The sequence below is a fragment of the Labeo rohita genome, chromosome 18 (genome assembly GCF_022985175.1).
Source record: "Labeo rohita strain BAU-BD-2019 chromosome 18, IGBB_LRoh.1.0, whole genome shotgun sequence".
Taxonomy (NCBI): domain Eukaryota; kingdom Metazoa; phylum Chordata; class Actinopteri; order Cypriniformes; family Cyprinidae; genus Labeo; species Labeo rohita.
Window position 1 is genome coordinate 28988960 of NC_066886.1, and position 20280 is coordinate 29009239.

General features: G+C 34.9%; 1 protein-coding gene across 9 annotated transcripts in view; it reads right to left on the reverse strand.

The window, feature by feature from the left end:
• Positions 1-20280, reverse strand: part of kifc3 (kinesin family member C3) — a 57442-nt gene that overhangs the window by 14735 nt on the left and 22427 nt on the right. For 5 of the 9 annotated variants that reach the window (XM_051134821.1, XM_051134823.1, XM_051134818.1 and 2 more), the window contains exons 2-9: positions 15835-15952; positions 12220-12368; positions 6914-7109; positions 6049-6188; positions 5734-5799; positions 3772-3894; positions 3373-3654; positions 2190-2363 (exon numbers count right to left, since the gene is read on the reverse strand). In XM_051134821.1, the coding sequence (XP_050990778.1) occupies positions 2190-2363; positions 3373-3654; positions 3772-3894; positions 5734-5799; positions 6049-6188; positions 6914-7109; positions 12220-12368; positions 15835-15916 (1212 nt within the window). In that variant the 5' untranslated portion in view covers positions 15917-15952. Of the gene's footprint in view, positions 1-2189; positions 2364-3372; positions 3655-3771; positions 3895-5733; positions 5800-6048; positions 6189-6913; positions 7110-12219; positions 12369-15264; positions 15742-15834; positions 15953-19466; positions 19668-20280 lie in introns of those variants that run through there. The other 4 variants (XM_051134825.1, XM_051134827.1, XM_051134820.1 and 1 more) reach the window with 3 other exon arrangements.

Genomic DNA, 20280 nt, shown 5'->3' on the forward strand with positions numbered 1-20280 from the left:
CAGTAAATTATGGGATTACTACTGTAGATAGAATAAAGTATAACCCTGAAGGGACTGTGAGCTAGTTACTCTGCAAAGTTTCAGGGCTTCATAGGTCAAAAATGAGCATGAGACACCAATCTACATCTTTGATTTGCACTTAAATTGGGACAAAGACTAAGCAGTCTGCCCACCGTAAATAATTTCCTATAATCACAGTTGAAATCTGACCCATGACACATTTTTGACCTTTAACCCCTGCAGAGTAATCTGGCCGACCTTGGAGAGCCTGTGGGTGACCTCGTTGTTACCCCCACCCACCGCCTTGGAGAGCAGACCATACAGACGGCCGCGGTCCGTCCTCAGCTGTAACGCAAGTGAAGAGAGAGCCGTAAAACACTGATATCACAGAACCTTGAACCTAGGCCTTTATGATTTCAATGACGCAGACAGAATTGTGGAACAAAGTCATAAAAAGGGAATTTACAGTATAATGTGGAATGCTATGGAACTTTTAATCACCACATTGACTAGAGTTTGTGAATATTAAAGTGCAGAAAGTATAAATATGAAGTCTACATGTTTTGAGTGTCTCTGGTTGAATGAGTTGTGAAGTTTCATCTACTACACATACTGAATGATGCATGACGCTCATGGAGTTTTAGCATCTGCTGTCTCACTATGTGATGACAAACACGTGCACTTTATCCCAAGAGTTGCTCTGAGAGTCACTTTACCAGCATTTCACACTTTCATTTGATGAAAACTATTGTCAGATACACAAAGAAACTCAAAGGTCTTTACTACAACCAGCCAAAATAAAAGCTGGGTTTAAATACATTAGGGTCATTCTATAATTAGGGGTACATTTAGAATTTAACAATGTGAAGAAAACAAGTTTTCCTGTTTCCCAAAAATCCAAACATAACCTTACATAGCTGCTTTGAAGCAATCTATATTGTATAAAGTGCTATATAAATAAAGGTGATCTGTAGGAATATGTGCATAAAATACCATCTATGTTTGCTACTGTCCACTATGTTATCTTTACTGGGTAACACAGTTGACGGGTAACTTAGTTGACATTTTAGTGTTTTGGACCTGTACTCAACACTGAAGCCTAGAACTACTGATCATATGGTATGTTTAGAAATATATTTTCATGAACAAAACATAAGTTTTAGTTAAATTGCCTTGTTAAAATCTGCAGTAATAATACTTGGGTAACACTGTTGACAGTCAGTTAATCCACTCTTAACACAAGTTTGCTAGTTTAACCAATATTAGGGGAAAAAGAGAGAACATAACTTCATCATACTGGAAATATCATCATACTGTGCAAATTATGCAAGAATGGGACAAACCATTTTTTTTTGAGGGGGGTTTTCTAGTGGGTAACTTAGTTGACAATGGTTTTTGGACACAAATAAAACAAGTTATAATACAATAAACACTTATTAATTTTTAAGTGCACACCCAAATGTCTTGATGACCCAACCTAACTGAAGGCAAAACTATGAAATTAATTTATATTTGAGGTCATTTTCATGCTTAAATGCAGCGTAGAATGAGCAAGGTTACAAAATCGGACAGTTGAATACCAGGGTTGTATGTGATATGAACATCAGTTTTGAACAAAAGATACGGCTTTTTCAACATTTAGTAGTGTGATTGGGAAAAATATAATTGTGTACTAGAAAATTAAGCATCGGGGATTTATATTGATGAAAATATATTGAAAACATACTTCATGAGATGTACCCACAATTACAAAATGACTCATTACTACATTACAGAAGAACGCTTAAAGCAATAATAATAATAATAATAATAATAATAATAATAATAATATATATTATTATATATAATAATTATATGTGATATTTTTTAAGGAATATCACAATATCATAATTTTTCATCCAAACCTTAATGTAAACCTCTGTCGTGCAGCACTTTTTCACTTATTTAAATTTAATTAAACTATAAAAATGAAATCCAGACAATTTAAAATTAAAAACGCAGAATTTGAGGAAAAACATACATAAAGGATTTCATAGCGGGCCCTATTAAACTTACAAAGCACTTGTCTTTTGAGAAGAGACAATATCAGATCAACAAATCACCATGGTCACCACAAACAGGGTCATATCGGAGCAACATTTGGCCAAATGGTAAATCAGGACACTGCATACAGGAAGTGAGTGTGGTACCTGCTGGCGAAGCTGACTGCTGGTTCTCTGGGACTCGTGAAGCTGCTGTTCCAGCTCTCTGAGGAGCTGCCTCTGCACACTCAGCTGCTCCTGCAGCGCCTGGTTACGAGTCTGAGCCTCCATTAAAGCCTGCTTACACTGAGCCGACTCCACTTCAACTGTCTTGGTCACATACTGCAGGAAGAGTGAGAAACGGATGCATTTAGTTAGGAAAATTGCATCTTGCTTCTAGTCACAAGCACAGAATCAGCACATAGATGCGTTCCTTATAGCGAGCTCCCTATGACTACTACTTCTACATTGTAAATGCAAGTCCAAAATGAAAACTAACATTTAAAAAAAAATTGCATTGCATTGCATGTTTGTCTTTGGTTTTGCTGTATTAATTTTGTTTTTCTACTACCTTCTATTATGTCTACTTTCAAGGATTAGTTCAAGATTTGTATATAAATCCTGAATTTGGCTGCTGATCTCTAATCATGACTATACATCGTTGGAAATATATACATTGTTTTACCATATTTTTGCATACAAATTATGTAGGAAATGTAATAGATTAATATATGTCAAGAGTGCAAATTAAAAAAAAAAAAAAAAACAATATATCAAATATATATATATATATCAAAACTTAAAATCTCAAAATTCATCCTTTGAAAGGCATTTTAAAAATCAGACATTGCATTACCACAGAAAATATACATTAAAATCATATTACAAACTGTTTTCATTCATGAATTATAAAAATTTAAGTCTGAATAGTGCATTTTTATGTCTGTGTTCAAAAATGGGAGTGACAGTTAAAGGCTTAAAGTGGGAAAAAAAAAGAAAACTAATTTTTTAAAAATGCAAGGAAGAAAAAACAAATCCACAAGTCTCTATGATAGAAGATTACATTTCAATCAAACATTTTAAATTAAAGAGGTCACATCTGTCAGCCGTATACATCGAGGATGCCTCATAAAAAAATAAAAATAAAAAAAATAACCACTGCAATGCACAGTAAGAAAGAAAGAAATATACATTTTGTGGCTCATAAGAAATAACAGTCATATCTATGTATGATAGGTTATTTTTCTCAAATGAGACATCATCGATGACATAAGCAGCTGACTAACGTGACCTCCGAAGGGCACAGGCTTCAAAACGAGACACGGCTAATGCTTCACTGGCACATGCTCACCTTGACCTGCAGCGGCTGAGCAGCCTGGCGAGAGAGAGACTCCTCAGCGTCACGAAGTCGTGAGGTCAGCTGCTCTTCGCTCTGGCTCCTGAGACGTGACGCCTCTTCAAGCTGCTGCTGGATATCCTGTCTGCGCTGCGCCGCCTCCTCCAACTGCTGCTGCAGTTGAACTACCACATCCGTCCTCTCCTGCACCTGCTGCTCCAACGCAGCCAGTCGCTGCTCCCGCTCTCGGCACTCCTCGTCCTTACGACACAGCTCTCCACGCAGGGCCTCCACATCCTGGGACCGATGCAGACAGAGAGACGGAGCATTAGAGAACAGAAAAAACTGCTTTTTTATAGAAACAACCAATCTGATTGTATTTGAGGTTTAAGAGGTTTATGGTTTTATGAGTACCTGGCTGTGTGGGCAGTGGGCGGTAGAGCAGGTTGTCTGGGTCTGACTGGCCCTCAGCTCCTGTTTGAGCCGCTGGTTTTCACTCTCCAGCACCTCGAGCTGTTTCTCCAGATCTGTCGCCCCCTAGACACATACATACACATTTGCTTAGCTGAAAGAGGATTTACTATTGACTTTTTAATGGTGTCATATACAAATTACATTTGTATATAAACACTAGCATTTTCACCAGCGACTGTAAAATGATTTTAAGTCAGTTATTTCTAGCTTTTGCTGTAGTGTGCCAGTAGGAAATATCAGTTTGCATTTCCAAACATTCATTTTGTCATTAATTGTAATATTCCAGTGAGATTTTTGTGTGCACAAGCAGTCTGACAACAGCCAGTGCTCCACACAGAGATCTAATCTCATCATAATCATCCAGTCTGCCTGGAATGAAGAACTGTGGCAACATCTCCAAGATGCTTCAAGAGACAAAGCTACCTGAAAAACTATGCGCAAGTGAACCTAGGACAAAAGCTGCTTTAAACAATGGTTGGTCACACCAAATGTTGATTTAATTAACTTCTGTTAACTAAATTGATAAAGGAAATCTATTTATGACATTATTTTTGGCATTTTACAGCCTGAAACTTTTAACAGCTTTGCAGGCATGTTTCTTGAAACTTCTCGGAGACGTTGACACAGTTCTTCTGGATTTAGTCTGTCTCAGTTTGTTCTGTTTCTTCATGTCATTCCAGACAGACTGGAAGATGATGAGAATCAGATCTCTGTGTGGAGTACTGGCTGTTGTCAAGACTCCTTGTGCAAACAAACAAACAAACAAAAAAAGTTGGAAATGCAAACTAATATTTCCTACTGACACACTACAGCAAAGGATTACAAAAAAAAAAAAAAAAAAAAAAAAAAAAAAAAAAAAAAAGACTTAAAACCATTTTTTTAACCTGGTGAAAATGCTAGCGTTCTTAAAATTTTTTGCCACCACTGTATAATCACTACTGACAAACTCTAACCCAAAGCCTCTACCATAAATCTATAGAATTTTCTTTTTTTATTTATGTGTGAATACATTTGGATCAGTTAATATGAGCAAATGTTCATTACAGTAATGGTACTCAAAAATATGTGCATTGCATATATATCTCTAGTCAGTAATGTTTTTAAAAAAGTCTCTTATGCTCACTAAGGCTGTATTTATTTGATCAAAACTACAGTAAAAACAGCTACATTTTAAAACAATATTTTAAAGTAACTTTTTTATTTGACTATATCTTAAAATGTCATTTATTTTAAGCATTACTCCAGTCTTCAGTGTCACGTGATCTTTCAGAAATCATTCTAATATGCTGATTTGTTGCTCAAGAAACTTTTTTTTTTTCATTGTTGAAAAAGTTGCTGCTAAACATTTTTGTTTCTATAATGAATAAAAAGAAAAAAAAAGCATTTATTTGAAATAGAAGTCTTTTGTAACATTATGTGTCTTAAACATCTTAACATTAAATGTCTTTACTGTCACTTTTAAGCAGTTTAATGTCTCCTTGGTGAAAAGGATTTTTGTTTTAATGCCTCAAATGTCCTGATATAAAAAAAAAGACCTGTTAAAACTTGAAATTAAATAAATGTTAATTATTTTTCCGTAGAGGGTGAGGTTTTATTATAATTAGTTGTAAAGTACAGTTAAGTACACCCACACCCATCTCAAATTTGAGATCAGTGCCAGCTTTAAATCTTCCAGGGCTGCAGGGATACATTCCTCTGCTATCAACAAATCTAGATCACCAGGTTAATACTCCCTCCCCTCCCATCATAAAACTAAATCAGGTCAGGGTAAACCTGCAGGAGCATGAGCTCTTTATTGAACAAAAGAAATGTGGTTCACACAAGTGTGGTGACTTTAGCCCACCACGATCAGGTTATTCACACAATGGCCCTGAGTGTGACACAACTCTCCCAGTCTCTCACCAGCTCAGAGCGCAGTCTCTCCACCTCCTGCGTCTGATCCACTAGTTTCTCCTCCAGCTCCTTGACCTACAAAACCACAAACCACCAGTATTATTCAGCCAAATCCCTTCACAAAAATGAGTCAGTAAGTTCATGCATCCACCCTCATGATGTATTGATCCATTTTAATCTAACCAGACAGAAACAATGAATATCAGTGCATAAAAGGTCACAATACACGGCGACTGAAGAATGTAAATGATCTGGTGGTGCTCTTCTGAGTCTGGCTGGAAAACTGAGCTCTATTCTCTGTGTGTGTGTGCATGTATAAAGTACCTGTGTGCGCAGCCCCGTAATGAGAGCAAGTTGTTCTCCCTCGTCTTTTTGCAGTTTCTCCTGTGAGTGAACTTTACTCACTTTTACAGCGCTGGGAAAATCCACAGGCCTCTGTGTTAAAATACCAGAGCTCCTCACACCTATAAACACATATACATACACACACACACTTTATGACAAGAAAGCTTTTAGGTCACAAGACTAATGTAAATAGATGAAAAAGTATTAACTTGATTTATTATAAAATGTAAGAATTTTTAATGAAATATACCAAAAATAAAAAATAAAAATAATTAATAAAATACATAGAAATATAAACTATTATAATTAATAATAATAATAATAATAATAATAATAATAATAATAATTATTATAACAACAACAACAACAACAACAACAATAATAATAATAATAATAATAATTTTGAAACAGTTTCTAAAATCTGAAAAGCAAATAGCTTTTAAAAGAACTCTTCTCAAAATAAACAAATAAATAAATAATTTACTCAATTTATTTAAGTGAATAATTAAATGTATTAATAATTAATAATATTAAAAATCGTTTATATAATCTCAAACCCATATCACTTTCCATATTCTGCTGTACAAGCAATCTTTTTTTTTTTGGTCAAGAAATAAATAGATTTATTATACATTTTTTAATTATAAAATGAAAAACAAAAAAAACATTTATAATAAAATCTACAGAAATATAATTAATTGAAATATTAAAAATGTAATAGTTTTTATAATAATAATAATAATAATAATAATAATAATAATAATAATAATAAAAATATTAAAAAGTACAATTTATATTTACAGCTACAGTTTCTTCAATATGAACAATCTCATATCACTCTCACCTGTAGGTGACACAGCTTGGTTGAGCTGGCCGTCCTGCACTTGAGGTTCTTGGTTAATGGATGAATGTTCCTGGTTGTGGTGGTTGTCTTGGTTGATCTGGTGGTCGTGTGTCTGCAGTCGCTGTAGGAGGAGTCTTTTTGCAGCGTCTTCGCTGCGCAAACGTGCCTGGAACTCACAAACTCTCTCTTGTAGCGTCTGCGCAAACACACAAGGACAGAAAATCGTATAAGTTTGGAATAGGACAAAAATTCAACTACTCCTTTGACTACACAAGAAAGCTTATGAGCAAGTGGCTAATCCTACTAGCACAAACTACCTAGGATACAGTTTTCAGGATCCCAGACGACTACAAAACCTCTAGTACAGACATTTATGCAAACAGGGTGGAACTATTAACAGTGTGCTTTGTCAAGTTGACGTCAGAACGAGGCAAAGTAGCTCACAGCTAAGCACAAAGAAAGAATCAGAGGGAATTACGTAGGCAGACGTCCAGGAACAGGACAAAGTAACCTTCTGTACAGGTGAAATGGTGAGAAGGCAGTGCAGAGAGACAGAAATGAACAACAAGAGGGAAAATGGTGAGTAGAAAAGCATGAAATTGAAAAGATCAATGGTGTGACACTTATGGACAACTCAAAACTTTAAATCACACAAAATAACTCAAACTTTTAAATATCAGGACAAAATGAGCACATACCAACTCACTGAGATGAAGCGATGTTTGAAGATTTAAAAATCTAATGTCTTAAAATCCCATATTTCAGACACCTATTAAGCTGGAACTCTTACTACTGAAAAGCATCGCACCTTTACAGGTAACACTGCCTGGTCAACACAGATAGATCTAGAGAATCACATACAAAGCTATCCCATGTCTAAACTATTGTTTGTATTGAGAAGAGTCATCAATGCATTGAAAAGCAGCGGCTGGGACACACCACACGTGTGATCTCTAGCCAATCAGATCTCTCCTGTGCTCATGGTATGGTGAAAAGACTGGAAACCCCAGCACGCTCAAATCTCACTCGGGATTGTCCTTTTCAGAGATGTTGATCCACCCTTGGAGATCAAAGAGAGGAGGATTGCACTCCTAATGCGTAACTAACTAACAGTGGATCATGTTATGTAACTCTGGTCTTATCTAGAGACCAGGGCTGGTTTCACTAGTTACAGTGCATGCAACTTAGCCTAGTTTTGATGTTAAAGAGCACCTTATGCAAAATAGCTGATTGACTGAATTGCACACTTCAGTCTTTTACACACATATACAATGCCCTCCAAAAGTTTGGAAACGCCCTAGAAAAGTGGGGTTTTGGACAATACTGGCATGAATCCTTTTTAATTTGTGATAATTTTGCACTGATAAGGGACAACACAAACTATGAAAACATATTTTATTACATAAACAGTTTATACATAGAAAAAACTTAAATTTTCGATTCATCAAAATATCCACCATTAGCAGCTATTACAGCTCTGCATAATCTGGGCCTAAATTCATTGTATTCTAAACTTAATTGACAATCAATTGTTGAAGCTATTAAGGTGTGCTGACCCAAAAATCTTTTAAAAACCTGGACCAAGTTTAAACCACTAACCAGGTATCACAGCTGGCAAAGGGGCATGTCTGACTTTGACATGTATATATTGCCATTATTATGTAATCAAAATGAAAATTATTATTGCTGGTCTTCAATGATAATGTCAAGCTACTTTAATGTATTTGCACCAAAAAAAAAAATTTCCAAAACCACACTTTGCCAGGGATGCTTCCAAACTTTTGGAGGGCACTGTATTATAATTACGGCGGTCATTCGATTAAAATTTTTTAATCTAATTAATTACGTGTGTTGATTAATAAATCTAATTAATCGCTAAATAAATTTGACTGTGAAAATACCCACAAAAGATTTTTCTGTTAAATGAGAAAGTATCAATAAACATTACAAATTGTAGTTTCAGAAATACATAGATTTTATTTGACTCAACATAAAATTTATTACACAAGCATTTAGGCTGCAACGGTCTAATATAAACTATGGGACATAAAAAAGATCATCTGAGAAACATCTCAGTATTTTTTGTTCATATAATGAAAGTCGTGGTAACCAAAACAGCTTTGTTACCAACAGTCTTTAAAATTCTTTATTTTATGTTCTACAAAAGAACTTTGAAACAACATAAGGGTGAGTACATGATGACAGAATTTAAATTTTTGGGTGAACTATACTTATACTTTAGATTTATTTATTTATTTATTTTAAATGATACTTTAATGGGGTCATTGGATGCCCATTTTCCACAAGTTGATATGATTCTTCAGGGTCTTAATGAAAAGTCTATAATATACTTTGGTTAAAAATTCTCAATGGTAGTGTAAAACAACACCCTTTTTACCTTGCCAAAATCAGCTCTGCAAAAATCATCCCATTCTGGTCAAGGTTGCTTTAAATGTTAATGAGCTCTGCTCGCCCCGCCCCTCTCTTCTCTCTGTGGAGTGACGAGCCTGTTTACTTTAGCCGCATTTAGCTGCTAAACTTGCTAACTAGCACATTATTAGGAAAGGCGATCGCAAAGATTCATAAAAAAACCCTTATACTCACTTCTGCTGTAAGTGAAGCTGGATCACGAATGATTTGCGCGAACATAGACAGATATATGTAGATCGGGAGGCGCATTCCCTTCACAAACAAACGTAATCCACTGCATCTTCAGCGCCTCAGATGTCGGGACTAAATGACGACCACTATGTTCATTATTACATCCAGCAACACAACACCTCAATTGCTCAATTCTTGTCTAACTTACATCCGTGCTCCGGCATCAAAACAGAGGTCGGACTGTTACAACTGATCTGAGGTAAGACGCTCATGTCAATCAACTATCGTGGGAGCGCCCTCTGTGGGTGTGACGCAACACGACAGTCATCCGAGAATGGCTCGATTTGAAAAAGGGGATATTATTTTTACAGATTAATTAAAAACCACTGCATGGATTTTTATCATAATAGGGTAGATGTGTACATACACTGCCAACACACATTAATGTACAAACAGCATGTAAAAGTGAACTTGGCATCCGATGATCCCTTTAAATAAGAAACTAAATCTGCCAGCAGGTGTCTTGATGTCAAATGTCTTGAGTCATTCACTCATTCGATTCGTTCAAACGGCTGATTCATTCAGGAATGAAGTAAATGGCTCTTCCTTATGAATTGGGCTTTTGAATCATTTATTCAAACAATTCATTCAAAACACAGATTTATCCAGAAACTAAACACCGCTGTGTTGCTAGGAGACATGCAACAATTCTGCTATGGCTTCAATAATATGTTAGGTAATATGTTCTCTGCAAAATTGATCAAAAACACAGTACTGTGTTTAAAATATAACAATATCAACTTCTTATTTACTGAACTGTTGTATAAAATCACATTTAAGCTCGTGATAGATCAGGACAAGATTAGCTCTGGTGTCATTTTGCTCTTGATGCCCGTGTGATATCATCTGATATGTGATATAAATATGAGACAAAATACATACAGAAGCATTTTTTGCACTAATATCTTGACTTTTAGGGCATAACTGCATTTATGGAGTTATTTGTCAACAATCAACTGTTTAAAATAAGATGATGTACAGGTCTGTGGGCGGGGCCAGCACATTAATTGCGTTAAAACATTTTAATCATGTTATTTTTCACAACTAATTAATTAAGTTAATGCGTTTTTTGGGTGATCTATCCCTTTAAAACCAAGTAGAGTTACAAACTAGACTCTAATGTGGACTTCACGCTCCAGTTTAAGTAAGAACTTGTCAATGGATGGTGGAACTCAACCCAAAATAACAGAGGCCTGGAAACTTATTTCACTTGTAACTAAGTAACCAATAAACAGCAACCTAACAACCAAACAGCAACACACCGGCACCAACTCCCAAACACAGAATCATGGTCAAACACCACTCACAATATCTAGAGAACAAGTAAACATTTAGCTCTAACTGTCAATTTTCATTGAAGAAACAATCCATCGTTATCTTACAAAACTTCCCATTTAAAGCATAAAAAGTAACATGTTTTTAGATGTGATACAGACTAAGAAACAAGATCAGTGGATGAGCAAACAGCAGCCCATGAAATAAAACTGAAATGTGATTTGCCTGCAGATGTTGGGAAGCTTAGACTGAAACACACAGACCCTGTGGTCGTTTATAGAGAGCCTGAGCAACCAGCTCCTCTGAGAAGCCCTAAAGCTGATAACATTGTTTAAACACAGAACACAAAGGCAGCGCTGCCTGTTAGCTGTGACTTATTAACCCTGTGAAACCAATTACGCAAAGATCACACAGCTAGAGAACAGACCACTTACACAGAAACCAGCTCCCGAATGCAGTTATGGATTCAATCACAACACTGGATCACAGAAACACAGATGGCTGAGAATTAATGCATATATATTATATATAGTACCATTTAAAAGTTTGGGCTGGTCTCTTTAGCTCACCAAGGCTTCATTTACACTGGAAAAAAAGCTTATCTTACTTTGCATTTTTGTCTTGTTCCCAGTCAAAATATCTGATAACTCTTCAATCAAGATGCATTTACTAGATACGCAAAAAAGACGCAAGATATTTAGTTCATTTAGGTATTTGTTTTTCCCATAAAACAAGTAAAATTATCTGCCGGTGGGTAAATTAAACTACCGTTAAAGCAAGATTATTTTTCTTACCCCACTGGCAGATAATTTTACTTGTTTTAAGCAAAATGCACTTCATTTAGATTTTTTTCCCCAGGAAACAAGACTAATTATCTTACATCTGTTTGCTTATTTAGTAAATCTTGATTTAAGAATTTTTAGATATTCTGACTGGAAACAAGACAAAAATAATAAGAAAGATAAGCCTTTTTTTTGCAGTGTATTTGATTATAAATACAGTAAAAGAGTAATATTGTGAAATATTTTTATAATCCAAATAACTGATTTCTATTTCACTATATTTAAAATAATTATTTATTCTGGTGATGTAAATCCGAATTTTCAGCATCATTACTCCAGTCTTCAGTGTCACATGATCCTTCAGAAATCATTCTAATATACTGATTTGTTGAATCTGAAAATGATGTGCTGCAGTAAATCCTTAAACAACTATAAGCAATCATAACAGTGATATTTGCCTTCATGAGCACATCTTATAATCTTAATTGCCCAGATAAATACTGGATTTGATGTAAAAGACACTGATCCATTAGTAATGATAAGTATCTCAGAATGCTTAGTATAAACAATGACAATAGCTGTGCTCACCTGTATGAGCAGCTGTTGTTGTTCTGAGGTGGCTGATTCAGAGAGGTCAGAGGTCAAACAGTGGCGCTGAAGGACAGAATTGGGCAACGAGAGGAAGGAGCTCTCCTCCTCACCATCACTCATCAGGATATCCAGGGAACTTGCTGAAACTACAAAAAAGAGAATATTATTAATTATCAATTTTGTTAAATTATTAAATAAATAATGGACTTGAAGCACTAAAATCAAATTTAAAAAAAAATCTGAACTAAAACTACAATACAAATTCAATATAAAAATTACAAAAGCACATAACATTACACACAGAACATAATTACTTAACATGTTACTAAACTAAAAACAAAAGCCATACTATAATAGTATAAACCAATTTGGTATTCAAAAACAGTGATGACTTTTTTTGGGCGGAGCCTATCTAGTAGCAGAAAATGCCAGTCTATGGAAACCATGGAATAAAAGAATAAAGAGGTTAAATTTGAGTTTATAGTTCATAATTTTATTCCTGCAATTCCAAGATTATTCCAAAACATTTCAGGATTTTTCTCCATATAATGGACTTCATTGGTGCCCTGATTTTAAACTTCCAAAATGTAGTTTAAATGCAGCTTCAAAGGGCTCTAAACAATCCCAGCCGAGGAAAAAGGGTCTTATCTAAAAATAAAAATTAGTTTACTTTAGCACAAAAGCTTGTGTAGCACAGGCTCTGGGATGCGCGTTCACGACGCTATGTACTACTGAATCACATCAAAAGGTCACGCGGAGCTACAGACCCAGTGTTCACAAAGCAAACGCGCAAAGATAACAAAAAAAAAACAAAAAGGAACAACGATGTCGGAAGTTGTAGGAGAAAATTATATGGAGTTTTTCGCCATATTCTACCTTTTTGAGCCGGAGTACACGTGATTCGTAGTGTCGTGGTCGCGCATCCCAGAACCTGTGCTACATAAGCTTTTGTGCTTAAAAAGCTTAAAAAGTATTTTTTTATTTGAAAAAAAAAAAAAAAAAAAAAAAAAAAAAAAAGATCGTTTCGCTAGATAAGACCCTTCTCCTTGGCTGGGATCATTTAGAGCCTTTTGAAGCTCTGTTTAAACTACATTTTGGAAGTTCAAAATCGGGGCACCAATGAAGTCCATTATATGAAGAAAAATGAAGCACTTTCCTCAAAAAACAATTTCTTTACGACTGAAGACAGAAAGACAAACATCTTGGATGACAAGGGGGTGAGTAAATTATTTGTAAACTGTTGTTCTGGAAGAGTTAAACAGAGTTATAAAGTCTGAAACACAACATATAAACTTCCATTTGGAGAAAATAAAGTCAGAATTGTGAGATAAAATAGGTAAATGTAAAATGTTATAGGTTTAAATAGTATTTCATGCTGTAACTCTAGGGCTAATATAATATGAACTAATATATGTTAAACTGGATTTGTGAATAACATGTAGACCTATTGCTTAAATCAAAATTATGCTTTAAAAGTAGAGTAACACAACAGTTTTCACCCATTGTCCATTTAAACATTCCGTTTAGCTTCAAATGGTGTTTTTGACGACAGTATTCAATAAAAATGATCTGCATTCTTATTTTGACATCTAAAGGCACAACAATACATTTTTTCTTATTCCGTGGATGTTTCCTGTTCCCCTCCACTTGTTACAAGTGTTTTTCTGCCACCACAATGCGCGCACAGCTGCAAGTGACGCAACTGTGACGTCTATTTCAAATTGGTCTATATAACTGATACTAAAATAACGCTGGTCCAGGTGACTTTTAAGGCACACAATGGCTTTGTGTGAGAAGTAGACTCAAATAATGATTTGCTCACTGGTATGGCTACTTCTCATGAACAAACCAACGTGCTCTATAGCCATTGTCAAGATCTTCAGTTAATAATGGCATCATTTCAGTCTGTTCCTCACACATAACCATTGTAGTTTCAGAAGATTTGGAATATCTTTCTTCTGCAAAAAGACTGTAACTGATTTGCGCTCATTCTCTCACTGAATTATCTAAAATAGCTTCTCAATCATTAAAACACGCAGTATAGAAGTTCTTAGGAGCACAGAACAAACATCGCCGGACGAAGTGGATATTCACAAAAGGCTTCGTTTTAAAGAGGTTTTTTCCTATGTAAACATCCGTTAGATGAACATATTCAACCATTTTATTAGTTTTTGCCATTTTAGTATTTTAAAGCATTTAAAAGGTGTCTGGACACACCTTTGTTCAGCTCAGGTGCACCGTTCTCAACGATTGTTTGATTTGATGCCTTGCATAATAGCTACATAAAATGTTTTTTGTCTTGTTTCCAGCCAAAATATCTAAAAATTCTTAAAATCAAGAAGGATTTTTTTTAGACAAGCAAAAATTGTCCTGTTTTCATAAAGAAGTCAAAATTACGTGAGTTTTTGCTTGAAACAAGCAAAATAATCTGCCAATGAGGTAAGAAAAATAATCTTGTTTTCATCTTGAAATAAAATTATTTTGCTTACCCCATTGGCAGATTATTTTACTTGTTCCAAGCAAAAACTTACTTAATTTTGTCTTCTTTTTTTCTGAAAACAAGACAATTTTTGATTTAAGAATTTTTAGATTTTTTGTCTTGTTTCCAGCCAAAATATCTAAGTAAAAAAGCATTTTTTGCAGTGTAGGCATATTCAAGAAAATCTTTAGCATATAATGAATTTAACTTAGTGAATAAAAAAAATCCAATTCTGAAGGTAAGGTTTCAGGCAATTTTTATATTTTTCTGGTGGTTTTGTGTCCTCATTTAACGTTAATGCACAAACAGTTAATAATAAAGAAATAAAGTCCTTCAGGTTTGAAACAACATAAAGGTGAATAAATTATAACAGAATATTAAGTCTTGGGTAGAGTAATCCTGACTAGCTGAATATGCAGAGAACACATCAATGATCAATCTAGTAAATGTCCCACAGGCGTCACAGAAACCACTAACACATGATAAGATAACAACCTGCTGCGAGTGATGCATTAACCTGGATTCCAATGCAGCCCTGAACCTTATCAGAAAAAAACAATTACCGTTTTGTTGTTCAAACAGCTTTCCGTCACACTCTCACAGATGAGACGTGCAGTTTTTCTCCGGTGCGGTTTACGATGACACAGCAGTAGAGCCGCTTTCGTAGAAGAGCATCAGACTGAATGCAAACCTGTCACTGCATCACTGCAAAACGCAGCCGCCAGCACTCAGCCTCGACATTTCCCTGATTTTCCTCTTTGTTTAGTCTTTTTTGCTCTTTGTTTCTCACACAATCGCTGTGCCCGTTGTTATATTGTCCCGTGCCGCACAGAGTACATATTTTCTCTGGCACACACAACAGTGCTCGCGTTCAAGCCCTGCTCTCGTCTCTAAGGAGATTTACCCTTCTGCACCTGGTTAGAGCGCATAGTGTACTCCGTTAGGTCTGAAACTGTCTGTCTGTGTTGCTCTTTGTCAGTGTGCAAGAGCACATCCCTCGGTCTTTCCTCGATGACTGAGCTCTTGCACACACAAACACACACACACCTCCCACATACACTCAAACATTTAAACTATCCTCAGAAGAATGTTGCCACACCGGTTTTGTAGTCCACTCATGTGACAGTGCTTACCATCCAATGAGAGGTCTTTGTTCCAGAGCTCCTGCAGGCAGGGGGTGTGGCCGACGTCCCAGGTCTTTCGTGTGCCGTACATGACCGCAGGGCCGAGCAGACCACACCGCTGGACCGGCTGTAAACAAAGACCAAATTCAATAAACACCCAACTAATTTCCATGTGTGACTTCAAAAAAGCGGAATATTTTATATGGCAATTTTACAGAATAAAACTAATCACTAACCCTGTAAAGAACGACATTTCATAATTACTGTCCAAAAATCTATTTATTGTTTAAAATAGTTTTTAAGGGTTTTCAACCTTTTGAACCTATTGAGAACTGAACCCTTTTGAACCTTAAAAAAACAAAACAAGCAACAGCAATAGCCAAAAATACACTGTATGGGTCAAAATGACTTCTTTTATGCCAAAAATCAATTGGATATTAAGTAAAGATCATGATCCATGAAGATATTTTATACATTTCCTACCGTACATATATCAAAACTTAATTTTTGATTAATAATATTCATTGCTAACTTTATTTGGACAACTTTAAAGGTGATTTTCTCAATATTTAGATTTGTTTTTTGCACCCCCAGATTTTGAAATAGTTGTTGGCCAAATATTGTCCTAGCCTAACAAACCATACATCAATGCAAGGCTTATAAATTCAGATTATGTATACATCTCAATTGACCCTTATGACTGGTTTTGTGGTCCAGGGTCACATATAACATTGATATGAGAACATGGAGCTTATTTAAAAAAAAAAAAATAAATAAAATCACAGACTCAAACCTAACAAATAACAGAGTACTTACATAAAATGTAAGTATGCATATAAAATGCATATAAATATCAATTGTCACTCTTTATCTTGCAATAAATATGACTTACTAAGATGATATGTTTGAAAATGCTTGATATGCTATGATCAAGCTCTGTAGTTTTTATTGTAGGAAAAAGATACAATGCTATGCAATACAATAATGATTGAAAGATGAACAAATAAACATTCACTGCAAAAAAACATGATTTTAACAGTAAAAATCTATTAATTGGTTAACAGTAAGCTCCCCTACTACATACAGCAAAAACTGTATTGGACATTACATGTAATTTTACAGTAATATAGTTTTTTATAGTATAGTGAGAAGAAGAAAAAAAAAAATTACAGTGAATGACCGTAAATTGACATTTCCAGAATTCCCTGCATTACATTTCACATTTGATGTTTTTTTGTTGAAATAACAATGTTTCTTTTTTTGTGTGTCTGGTCTATGTGTCAATGTCTCTAGTTTTTTTTCTTATCAGTTGTGTACATTAGGGTTGTATATTGCATCTAATGTTAAATTATTGTTTACTGCATTATTTTAAAAACCTTCAAAAGTTTGGAAACGCCCTAGAAAAGTGGGGTTTTGGACAATATCGGCACAAATTCTTTTTAATTTGTGAAAATTTTGCACTGATAAGAGAAAACACAAACTACGAAAAACATATTTAATTACATAAACAGTTTATACATAGAAAAAACATCCAATTTTCGATTCATCAAAATATCCACCATTAGCAGCTATTACAGCTCTGCATAATCTGGTGGTTATCGGTCTATTACAAAAGAAAAAAAAACAAACAGATTTTAGTACGTTGTTCTATTAACATTAAATCAGTTAATGAAATTACGGTTTTAAGATGTAAATTAAATTTAAATCCATAAAACCTAAAAAGTTTGGTAACACTTTAGTATAGGGACATATTCTTATTAACTAGTTGTTTATTAGCATGCCTATTAATAACATATTGGCTGTTTATGAGTACATATAAAGCATTTATTCTGCATCCCTAATCCTTTCCAATACCTAATCTTAATAACTACCTTACTATTACTATTAATTAGTAGCAAATTAGGAGTTAATTGAGGCAAAAATTGCAGTTAATGGTTTTTTAATAGTGAGTATTGGACCTTAAAATGAAGTGTGACCAAAAGCTGCTACCGTATTTTTATAATAAATTTCTGGCAAACATAGCTGCCTTTTTTGCCGTAAAGATTACAGATTTTTTTTTTTTACAGTGTTCCTATAATGCTTGATTGATTTGATGCTCACATTTTAACATGCTTTTTTCCAAAATAAGGTATCAAGAACAACCTATGCTGCTTCAATCCAACATATCAATTTTATTAATATGTTTACTTCAAATTAAAGACTGCACAGCAAAAAGACATGTGAACCACCAAGGTCTTTTTTTTAATCAATCAGATGACAAAAGGCATGTAGTAAAGCGTTGTATAAAGTCCAAGACGTCTGCCATATCAGCTCGTGCAACAAACAAAAATTGACACGAGACTGTGCACCTGTGACTAAAACAGCCTATAGAGGTGAAATGCTGCGGAAATCTCCACACGTCTCTCAAGCAGTCACGTGACCAGACGCTTTCGACTAACCAAAGTTCAGGGCCATAAACAATCGGTGTAACAACAAATAAGATTAAAGTGACTGACCACAGGTCACACTGACAGAAGAGGATTATGCTCATTAACGACAGACAACACAAGAACCTGGACGTCGAATAACTGACTATTAAGAGCGTCTTCTACAAACAGACCCCATCTGCTCACAAAAACAGCATAAAACAAAAAGGACGGCAGTATTTGCTAGCGCTAGATAATCTACAGGATTTAATCCAGCAACCAAAAACAAATTTAGAGAGCCACTGTCAGTGTTAAATATGTTAGCATTTGCATAAACATGTACACGCAAATGTATTTGCATGAAAAGAACAAAAACATGCAGGGGTCATATTTCACCCCAAAAATAGAAGCCTACAAATGTAAAACATTTTACTTTTTTTTTTTTTTTGAATATTTATGTTTTTAAAGACAATAAATGCAGTTTGTGTCTGCACAACTAAAAATTAGGAATATTTTTTTTTAATTTGTCCAAATGAAGTTAGCAATGCATATTACTCATCAAAAATTAAGTTTTGCTATATTTACGGTAGGAAATTTACAAAATATCTTCATGGATCATGATCTTTACTTAATATCCAAATGATTTATAATTTTAATTTTGACCCATACAATGTATTTTAGGCTATTGCTTGCAGACACTGAAGACTGGAGTAATGATGCTGAAAATTCAGCTTTGATCACAGGAATAAATTACATTTTACAATATATTTACATAGAAAACAATTATTTTAAATTATAATAATATTTTACAAAATTACCATTTTTCTATTCCTTTTTACACTGCTTACACAAAATAACTATTTTTGATAAAATAAATGCAGCAGCAATAAAACAAATTGCACATATAACATTGAAAAGTAAGTGCTTAATTGTCATGAATATAAACAACAAATGCTTTTAACGTAACTATGAAGCTCACTGAATATTCAGTCTGAGCTAGTATGTAGTGCACTCTGTCACAGTACAAAGCGGTCACTGGCTAATTTAACGCAAGTCTGGACCCCAAAAGAAAGTGGGAGGCTGAATTTAGAGAACACTGAATAGCAGCACAAGCAATCAGTCTTGACCCAACAACAAACGCTAGTCACGCTGCATATCTAATCCTCTAAGACTACATAGCCTCTATTCATGCTGGTCTTTCTCTGATATGCACACATGCACACAGTCCCGCTGTACCATCGGTCCGGCTTTCCTGCAGTCCTGCTGGTGAAGTGCAGGGCGATCCCGGTCTAGCCAGCTCTTGTTAATGAGTGATCCCATCCAACCCAACATCTTTATCTTCTCCGCTCAAAACAAACAAACTGCTCTTAACTGCTATACATCATCAAAATGATGTTCACGTCGATAATATTGTTAGATATAAAAATGTGTGTGTTTACTAACAGGTTAGTGAAGACGTCCTGTGCCTCCACCTCTCTCTATAGAGACAAGGCAGCTTGCATCAAGTTCATTTTACCCATAATCCTTTAAGCTGTCAGCGGATGACCTCTTTTCACCATGATGGCAGGACAGACATTTTTGGACTGATCCAATTCACCCACACAACATCTTCACTTTACCCTGATATTTTGGAAAACATGTGCAATTCAAGCTGTTTTGCACGGCCAAAAAAGTATTTGGATACTTACAATCTTGTTCAAAGTCGAGATTTGATCATGTTTTAAAAAGAAGTTTTCATAGTTGCCAAGGCTGCATTTATAACTGCATAATAACCCTTTTCGATTTAAATATGAAATTTATTCCTGTGATGCAAAATATCATTTCAAAGTTTTCAGTATCATTACTCCAGTCTTCAGTGTCACATGATCCTTCAGAAATCATTCTAATATGCTGATTTGCTGCATTATTAATGTGGAAAACAGCTTTTCCTAATACTTAAAGAATAAAAAAAAAGAACAGCATGCACTTGAAATATATGTTAAAGTGTCTTCACAGTCACTTTTGATCAATATAAAATGCCCTAGCTGAATATAGTTATTACTTATATAAT